Here is a 9,909-nt window from a genome sequence, read left to right on the forward strand (position 1 = left end):
AATAATCATATATGGTTCCAAAATGCATTATATGACCCCAAGATGTATCCCCTGAATTTTCAAAACTTTTAGACACCGGGCTCCGAAACTTCCAAAATTTCTCATAAAGCGTGGTTATTAGTCTTCAATTTTGGAATTTTTTAACTTTTTTCCCCCGGAAATAAAAATTGCCGAAATGTTTACCATGGTTCTTAATACCCTCCGGGAGTCTTATTGGGTTGGAGGAACCATCCAATTTGCCTTTAAACGGCTAATTTATTTACCGGTTTACAACTTGCACGGATTTCATTAATTCAAGTCTACTACGAACATTTATGACAACATATAATGATCATATATTATTCCAAACCGTATTATATGACCCCGAGATGTATGCCCTAAAATATTAATACTTTTCTACACTGGGTCTTGAAACCTCCAAAATTTCTCAGAAAAGCGTGGATATTAGCCTTCCATTTTGCAATTTTTTAATTTTTTTTGGCCCAAAAATAAAAATGGCCGAAATGTTTACCATGGTCCCTAATATCCTTCGGGAGTCCAATTGGGCGGGTGGAACCATCCTATTTGCCTTTAAACGACCAATTTACCGGTTTGCAACTTGCACCGATTTTATTAATTCAAGCTTACCAAGAGCATTTATGACAACAAATAATGATCATATATGATTTCAAACGACATTATATGACCCCCGAGATGTTCCCATAGAATTTCAAGACTTTTCGACATCGGGCCCGAAACTTCCGACATTTCTCAAAAAGCGTGGATATTAGCCTTCAATTTTGAAATTTTTTGACTTTTTTTCGCTCGGAAATAAAAATTTCCGAAATATTTACCATGGTCACCAATACCCTCCAGGAGTCCAACTGGGTGTGTGGAACCATTCAATTTGCTTTTAAACGGCCAATTTACCGGTTTACAACTTGCACCGATTTACCGGTTTACAACTTGCACCGATTTACCGGTTTACAACAGCCAATTTAATTAACTTCCACCGAACCCGACTTGAACCGAAATTGACCCAAACCCGTTTTAACCCGTCAAAACCCGAATTTAACTCGACATGTTGCTAACCTGACCTGAATTCAACCCGACCCATTCCTAACCTAACCCGAATTTAACCCAACCTGTTACAAACCCGGCCCAAAATCAACCAGATTTGTTATTGACCTGACCCAAATTAAAACCGACTTGATATTGACCCAACCCGAATTTTACCATACCTATTACTTACCCAATCCAAAAATTCAACCCCATCGTTTACTAACCCGACTCGAAATAAACACGACTTGTTATTGTCTTGACCTAAATTCAACCCAAATTGTTTCTGACTCAATTTCAAATCACCTTAAATGCAATTAGATCACCTTATTATTCTTGATCAAAGCATTTTGTCTTGGGAGACCAAGTCGGTCCTGGCCAGCAAAAGAAAGGAGCGTCATCCTCAAAGTTAAATATAGTATACATTTGTTGTATGGTCAAAGAAGATAATTAGCTTGATAAAAATGATAATTATCTATTTATAGTTAGTTGAACCCGAATATGACCTGACTTGAAAATGACTTGACTTGATTGTAACATGCAAATTATTGACTTGAACATAACCCGACTTGAATCCGAGAATGACCCGACTTGGAAATGACCCAACCTGATTATAACCCGCAAATAATTGACTTGAATCGAACCCGACTTGAACCCGAGAATGACCCGACTTGATTATAACCCGCAAATTATTGACTTGAACCAAACCCGACTCAAACCCGAGAATGACCCGACCTAATTTTAACCCGCAAATTATTGACTTGAATTGAACCGACTCAAACTCGAGAATTACCCTAACCCGTTTTGACCTGTGAAAACCTGAATTAAACTCAACTTATTGTTCACCCGACCTGAATGTAACTCGACCTGTTATTAACCGACCAAAAATCGACCCAAACTCGATAAGAAGTATGACCCGACATGACCTGACTCAAGTAGGACCCAACCCAAACCCGATCCGCATAGGTTATTGAATTTATCTGAATTGACTCGACTCGAGTTGACTCGACTCGAGTTGACTCGATCCACTCTTACCCGACCCGTTTGTCCGAATCGACAGCTTTACTTATGTGATCAATATTCAAGGGTTAATTTATTACAAGGGTTGCTCCGTTAGGAGTCCGTTAGGAGGTTATTCGGTCAGCGTTACAGGAATTACTTGATCAATAATTTAAGGGTTACTTTGTTATTTTACAAGAGGTCACACGACGAGGTAAGTCACATACCAGAAAAGCTAATAGGAAAATTTGATGAGATGTGAAATATTAAAATAGAAATTAAAAAGTTGGAAGATATTTTGAAACCCACAAAATGAAAAGTGAGAATATCATTTTGAACTAAGGAAGTAAAATTAAGTAAATTAATGGAGTAAAAATGTGAAATTCAAGGAATGAAATATTGAAATTTGACCTCTTTTTTATTTTAAAAACTAGTGTGTAGCTCGAGCATTGCACCGGTTGCTACTTTAATTAGATCTTAAGATTATCAATTATATACGTTTATTTTCATATTTATAACCTAGTTTATGATTGACTTAGATGATTAAGTAACTATCTTTCTCATTAAAGGTTGGGTGTTGAATCCCCTTATTTATAACTTAGGGTTTGTTTGACATTGTTGTGGTTTACTGTTTTTTGGTTTTTTGATTTTTAAAAATATATGATATATGTCTCATAATAAATCAAAATTTATTTAAACTTATTAAAATCATGATAATTTTGAAAACTGACAACAAAAAAGTGAACACCTTTTTCTTGTTTCCTGTTTTTGATTTTTGGTTTTAAAAAAAAAATAGAAAATGAAAACAAAAAATGATGTCAAACAAGCCCTGTTTATGGTTTCTTTATGGTTATGTAATTTTGTAAAAAAAAAAAAAAAAAAAAAGTTATGTATTTGTAGCAATTATTTTAGATAAGAAAGTAGACCACAATCACCACATCTTCATTTCAAACCCAAACGCCGGAAACAAATTGGAGAAACAATTAATCAATCATTCAATCCACACAAGATAAGTTTCCGCTCATTTGGCGTCAAAAATCAAAGATCACTGGGATGGCTTTGCCAGGTGCTCTACACCCAAAGCTCAGTTTCTCTCTTTCTAAAGCTTCATTGCATAGTTTCCGGCGAAACAATCCGAGTTTTATAAGCTTAAGCAGACAATTTACCGGTGGCAGTACGACATTTAAGTCCAACATTACGGTGGTTAAATGCGGCTCCACCCCAGGAAACGAGGAGGATGGTGGTGGCAACTGTAGCAGCAGCGGCGGCAGCTTGAAGAATGCCTTATCTAATATAGTGGACAAAAGAGTTGAAGAATTGCTTGATAAAGAAGAGAACAAGGAAATGTTGGATAAACTTAATAAGGCTACTGAAAGAGTACAGCTTGCTAGAAAAGAACTTGCTGATATTGAAAGGCAAGAGCTTGAAGCTCAACAAATGAGGAAATACATTGATCAACTCGAAACTCGAGCAGCTGAGGTCTCACTCTTTTATATTTAGTGCTACATTGGTTTGATTATTTATTAATTGAAAATTTTATCAGGAAAGAATCTGTCAATATGAATGAATATAACTGTTATAAACCTGAGTTACCTGACATTTCTGAGACTGTAATGCTTGGGAAATTTTGCTGTACTCTTTTGTGACAGTGTAACTGATTTAAGATTGCAGAGTGTCAGAAGGAGGTATTAGAAGCAAAAGCAATGGTTGAAGAAGCGGAACGAGCTTTGGGGGAGAAGGGTGAGATCACCCGAAATGAGGAGAGGTTGGAATCAGTGAAAGCAGCTGCAGTATGTGCCTTGGTTGGAACCCTTGCTGCTGTCCCAATTTATCTCTCAAGGGTGACAGACAGTCCTCAGTTGTTGCTTCAATTAGGAGTCACCTTTGTTAGTTGTGCATTGTTTGGTGTCACTTTCCGGTATGCAGTGAGAAGAGATATTGATGATTCTCATCTTAAAACCGGAGCAGCTGGAGCTTTTGCTGTAGTCAAAGGTACTTACTTGATATGTTTGGTAATTACTAGTGTGGATGATAAGATATTCAAGGAATTCTCAGAATTTTGTTCCTCTTATGCCAGGTCTTGCTACATTGAGTGGAGGATCCCCTTTAGAGTTCAACTCGGCAAGTTTCCTATCACATGCTGTGGATGGCGCGTTCTTTGTGTTCCAGGATCTGTTTATTTTCACTTTTGCTGCTGTTAGTTTGGATTTCTGCTTTAAATCCAGGTTTGTAAGTCCATTTCCTCTTAAGAAAGATTAGGTCCGAGGAACAAATCAAATGACTTGACAATGTTATACTTCATGTCACCCGCAACAGCACATTATTTTCAGAGGCTGTAAATTCTTTAGCATTGAGAATATTTGATTATTAATGTCCAAACCATCAAAACTTGTACTATAGGAGCAGAAATCATGAATGGCAAAAGAAATTTTGAATTCACATTCATCTGCATTTGTGTTGTTGCACATAAGCCAGATAGCAGATGGATGTTGTCAATATTCGACAGCAGCCAATTATTATTTTGCTTTGGAATCTAATCATTTTCCACAAGCACAGCAAGAAGCAATTCAAGGTGCTTGCACCTGCATAATCCATCTTTAGGTCCTGCAATTAGGCCATATTTTAGACTGACTTCTATCTGCTATAATAAAATTGTTATTTACAGTTAAGAGTTAATAATAAAAGATCATGTCAAAGCCCAGAAAGCAAGGACCAAATTTATCTTTCAGTAAACATGTTATTGATACAATGATATGACAGCAGAAAACTATCACAGGAAGAAACTAGAGCCATATTCATGAAAATACGTATTTTCCTACAGAAATGTGACTTAAATATACAAGAAAATAGCATCCACATTATTTCTCCGATAATGCCTGCACATAAAAAGCACATGCCTGTTACCACTACTCAATATCGGCAACCTACTCTCTTAGTCTTATGTCTTGATGTACATGAGATTGCACCTACCCAGTTGGACAGTCTTCAGGTCACCTGCTTATATTTATTTATGGAAGAAGTTTGTGTGTTATCCCTAATCATCCATTTTTTCTTAGTGTTGCATTTTATCATCTTGATCACCAGCATCATCACCCACATGTTCGATATCTTGGGAAGGCTTTCTAGTGACTCTCCATTTTCTAATCTCATCCCTAGACTGCTGACCCAATGGCAACTTCATGTTTCCTTTTCCTCTTGCCTAAAATAAATGTCAGAACTCAGAAGTAAGAATAGCCATTAAGAATTATAAGAAACACTTTGGAGACACCCAACATAATTAAAAAAAAAAAAAAAAAAAAAAAAAAAAAACACCATTAATAGAGCTTCAGGGTTGGAGAAAGTGAGAATATCAGTAGCTACCTCCTCTTGCATTTCTTCGGGATGCTTAATATGATCATGTTTCTTGGCCAAACCACGACTCTTTGCTGCCTTATTAAAGAAGTTGAAACCATCAAGATCACCACTTCTGATACTTGCTTCTAACTGTGAATGGAGACATTGGTCGATTAAGTAAAGAAATTTAAAAATTAGAACCTTGCTAGTACTGCAATAACCAAAGCATTCTTACTCAAGGTAAGTGACTAAATATGGGCACACTCCTGTTCCCACTCAATATACCAGCAATGAAATCAGAAAATATAAATTACAAAACAGAACTTTGCAAAATGGAAAAAGTGGGAAGGGCTGTGGAAGGGTGATGTTATTGTGGATTCTAACTTTTTAAGCATAAAAACAGATATGCCAGAATTGTTGACATAGGTCAACAGGAGAAAGCAACTGTTACTAACTACACTTGACAGTCACAAAATCTAATATATATATATATAAAGGGGAGTTTTTTCCCGAGTTTTTAGAGAGCCACGTAGGATCTAATTTTCTCAGCGCGCCATGTAGGATTATAAATCTTAGTAGTAGCCAATTAAATAAGAGATTATTAATTTCTTTCTTGGCGTGCCATGTAGGATTATAAATCTTAGTAGTAGCCAATTAAATAAGAGATTATTAATTTCTTTTAGAATTAAATAATTCAAATGCCATGTAAGCAAAATTGGCGAATGAGATTTTTAAGTTTAAATTAATTAAATATTATATATTATCTTTTAATATCAGGAATATAAAGGGGAGTTTTTTCCAGAGTTTTTAGAGAGCCGCGCCATGTAGGATTATAAATCTTAGTAGTAGCCAATTAAATAAGAGATTATTAATTTCTTTCTTAGCGCGCCATGTAGGATTATAAATCTTAGTAGTAGCCAATAAAATAAGAGATTATTAATTTCTTATAGAATTAAATAATTTAAATGCCATGTAAGCAAAATTGGCGAATGAGATTTTTAAGTTTAAATTAATTAAATATTATATATTGTCTTTTAATATTAGAAATTTTATCTAAATATATAACAAATTTTAGGCTCATAAATACAAAAAAAAACATTATTTAAAAAAAATAAAACAAACCGTGCATCGCTCGGACTTCATATAAAGGGGAGTTTTTTCCCGAGTTTTTAGAGAGCCACATAGGATCTAATTTTCATAGTGTGCCATGTAGGATTATAAATTTTAGTAGTAACCAATTAAATAGGATATTATTAAAATCTTTTATAATTAAATAATTCAAATGCCACGTAAGTAAAATTGGCGAATGAGATTTTTCAATTTAAATTAATTAAATATAAAATATTATCTTTTCATATTAGGAATTTTATCTAAATATATAACAAATTTTAGCACATAAATCATATAACTAATATATAAATCTAAACTTTTAGCCAGACGACGAGATAACGACACTTGGCATTCCAACTTTTTGCCGAGTGTCGCGCCACGTAGGGTAGAGTTATAAAAAAGTTAATTTAGAATTGTATTTTCAATCAAATTTGGATAGAATTTTAGGATAAAATTATTAATTTAGAGTTTTATTTTCGATAAAGTAACAATATTTCAAATGTACAAATTAAATTATAATTTATTAAAAAAAATTATAACACTCATAAATTATCATATAAATTTATTTTTTGTATCATATTATTTTTTTGGAGCGAAGGAATTAGCTCAAAATGCACCACATCCATTATTTATAATATATTCTAATCAATTAAAACAATATACTTTATTATTTAAGGTTACGGGTCAAGAAATGTTTTTCACCAATATTATTATTAGTCATTACATGCCTATTATATAGTTTAAATCATCACAAAAACACATCAATTCCCAACTAATTTTGTATCAATGATATGTTTTAAAATTTGACATATTTAAAAATTTATCTTAAAATTCAATAAACAACCTGGGCATCGCACGGGCACAAAACTAGTATATGTATAAAAAAATTATTTTTAAAAATTCAAACAAACCGTGCATCGCACGGGCTTCATCTAGTACCTGTATATGTATAACACAGAGAACAATGCTTGCAATTGGCAGCCAACTCTCCTCTGGAGATAGTGAGAGGTTGGTCCTGTTAAGTTGCAAAGAGAAAATTTATGTACATAAGAACACATGCCCTTATGATTGTAAGAATGTACGAAGTATCAAATACAACAAAGGCTACAAAGCTAACAGTTTTCATATATTTACAGTCAAGGTCTAGAATATAAGGAAATGCATAAACAATCATGGCCACAATATTTACTATATTGTGATATTTGGTCTTCAAAAGATTAGAATCAGTCACAAGAATCACAACTCGACTGACAGAGATACTTACTAGGTATATAAACATGTTCAGGAATTAGTCTGATACTCTGATTATATGAGAGAAATCACAATTAATCCCAGAATTACCAAAAAATGCTGAATACAATCAGTACTATATTAGTCAATGATACTAGATAGTCTACTTTATAGCATGAGAGCACATAGGTTCTGTAGCACAAATTCTGGACACTTGTGAGACACTATTCCCATTTAATACAAAGTACATATTTACATCGGCTACAAACCCTGAAGTAATCATCAGATTAGAACATTCACAATTTTTCATCACTTGACCTTGATGAAAATAAGCCAATATAACCTCAACTCATTCATGGAGCAAGAGGTCGGTTTAAGAAAATTGCACCACATAATTCTTTTAGCCTATTGTTTTCAGAGCAAAATTTCAGAGAGGCTAGTGTAACCTTGGAGAACATAGTTATAACCGGGTGTATCACTCTTAATGAGATTCTAAGTTAACTGGCCAACTAACATAGTTTAACACCATTGCTACTACTACTCATTAGTAAACTAGAAAACTATGATGAAAAAACCATTTCTTACAAAGTTAATTTAGCAATAACACAATAAGCTCATAAAAATGTTGGGAAAATGATTTCGAAAAGCCAAGCCAAACATGAAATATCAAATACTTCTATTATTCCATCCATCCATAATGTTGATAAATAGTGTTATCCAAAATATGAACTAGTAATATGACAACTAAATTCGGAACAAGCAACTTAAAAGCGAACGAGCTGCACTAATTCAAAATCAATTGAGGAAACAAACCTGAAGTAAGGGGCTAAATATACAAGTGCATAAACAGCATAGCGCCGCTTTCCCGTATCCATCAACGCAAAAATCCAACTCTATCAACATTCAATTTCACATTATCAGCCATTAAAATGAACTATAAAGCTCCCAAAATTGGCAGAAAATTACACAAAAAAATTAAAGAAAAAAAGAGCTTACCAACCAATTGAAGTAAGGGATGAAACCAATGATAGTCATAACAGTAAACCTAGCATCGGTGGAGCTGACGGCGGCGTCTTCATCCTCCGGCGAAGAAACGGCGGTGTCAGAAAATAGCAATGAATTCAACACACACGCGCCGATAGCAATTGCAAAAGGCGCATCTTGCTGAAGTTCAGCCCTACACATTCCGCTTCTTCTCAGCTTCAACAACTGCTTCTTCTGGAAGAAAATTCAGAAAATCGATTTTCAAAAGTTGGTGATATTTCTGTAAAAAGTGTTAATGGAGAATGAAGAGATAAATACCTGAGTGAGCAAAAGTCCGCCATTGTTGAGTTTAGGAAGAGAGGAAGGAGGAAGAAAGGAAGAGGAGAGAGAAACTGAAGGAGGAGGAGAGAGTGTGAGGATGAGAGGGACCATTTGTTTGGAGTTTGGAGCTGCCTAGGATGGTCAAGAGGGTTCTGAATCCATATTTCATTTTCGACGGTTGCCGGAGAAATTGATTACTTTGAGTTTTTTTAATATTTTTTTTTTCTTTTTTGGAAAACAAAATAATTTCCGCTATATAGCGGACAATTAGGTGATATATTTGACTTAACATTTCTCATTACCAATGAATTATAAGAAATATAGTCCAGTAAGATATTGATTAAGCGACTTGAATATATTAAAATCAAATCAATAATTGTCATGCTATCAAATTGCTGTTTTGAAAAATTTATTATATTTTGTGACATCCAATAAAGGAAATTTGTCAATTAAAATGCGACAAAGAAAATGAAATAGAATTTAAGTGATTCAATAATAACGTAACACCGTATATGGCATGTGACTAGTATTTTGACATAAACTAGTTTTGAAGTCGAGCAATGCCTCAAGTTATTACTGTAGAAATTATAATTATTAAAAAAATGTTCTTGTACATGCATAAAATTCATACTAAATTTATCTTTACCTTTAGCAAAAAAAAAAAAATTATACATATATATATATATATATATATATATATATATATATATATATATATATATATATATATATATAGGCATGTTACGGTTCCAAACAAACTTTCACCATCACAGTGGACAATCCTGTATTCACTTAAACTTTGAAAAAAAATTCAAAATTGGCTCGAATGTGTGGATTATACCCTTTAGTTTTGGTAAATTTTCGATTTTTCCAAGCACTAACACTAAAAGAAAA

The 9,909-nt window shown here is 33.7% G+C and overlaps 2 protein-coding genes across 3 annotated transcripts; one reads left to right on the forward strand and one right to left on the reverse strand.

Annotated features, from left to right (window-relative positions):
- Positions 1-2,835: 2,835 nt before the first annotated feature.
- Positions 2,836-4,482, forward strand: LOC110722760. The gene is made up of 3 exons (XM_021902053.1): positions 2,836-3,516; positions 3,702-4,029; positions 4,115-4,482. Exons 1-3 carry the CDS (start codon positions 3,091-3,093, stop codon positions 4,294-4,296), a joined length of 936 nt encoding a protein of 311 aa, XP_021757745.1. The 5' UTR covers positions 2,836-3,090; the 3' UTR covers positions 4,297-4,482.
- A 246-nt stretch (positions 4,483-4,728) lies between these two features.
- LOC110722761 lies at positions 4,729-9,383 on the reverse strand. Of its 2 annotated transcripts, none has more exons than XM_021902055.1 (6): positions 9,013-9,383; positions 8,707-8,925; positions 8,524-8,603; positions 7,420-7,495; positions 5,398-5,520; positions 4,729-5,236 (listed from the first exon to the last, which is right to left on the reverse strand). In XM_021902055.1, the coding sequence occupies exons 1-6, from the start codon at positions 9,124-9,126 to the stop codon at positions 5,090-5,092; spliced, it is 759 nt and encodes a 252-aa protein (XP_021757747.1). In that variant the 5' UTR covers positions 9,127-9,383; the 3' UTR covers positions 4,729-5,089. The 2 variants fall into 2 exon arrangements, with proteins under 2 accessions (XP_021757747.1, XP_021757746.1); XM_021902054.1 differs by having other exon boundaries at positions 8,707-8,928; positions 9,013-9,367.
- Positions 9,384-9,909: the final 526 nt, after the last annotated feature.

Source organism: Chenopodium quinoa, unplaced genomic scaffold (assembly GCF_001683475.1).
Source record: "Chenopodium quinoa cultivar QQ74 unplaced genomic scaffold, ASM168347v1, whole genome shotgun sequence".
NCBI lineage: Eukaryota > Viridiplantae > Streptophyta > Magnoliopsida > Caryophyllales > Amaranthaceae > Chenopodium > Chenopodium quinoa.

Bases quoted from the DNA above. Each gene is read 5' to 3' on its own strand.
- LOC110722760 (XM_021902053.1), top strand. From the start codon at position 3,091: ATGGCTTTGCCAGGTGCTCTACACCCAAAGCTCAGTTTCTCTCTTTCT. The intron at 3,517-3,701 runs GTCTCACTCTTT...AACTGATTTAAG, and splicing joins TCGAAACTCGAGCAGCTGAG to ATTGCAGAGTGTCAGAAGGA. The intron at 4,030-4,114 runs GTACTTACTTGA...CTCTTATGCCAG, and splicing joins AGCTTTTGCTGTAGTCAAAG to GTCTTGCTACATTGAGTGGA.
- LOC110722761 (XM_021902054.1), bottom strand. From the start codon at position 9,126: ATGGTCCCTCTCATCCTCACACTCTCTCCTCCTCCTTCAGTTTCTCTC. The intron at 8,929-9,012 runs GTATTTATCTCT...ATTTTCTTCCAG, and splicing joins GCGGACTTTTGCTCACTCAG to AAGAAGCAGTTGTTGAAGCT. The intron at 5,237-5,397 runs GTAGCTACTGAT...CATTTATTTTAG, and splicing joins CCGAAGAAATGCAAGAGGAG to GCAAGAGGAAAAGGAAACAT.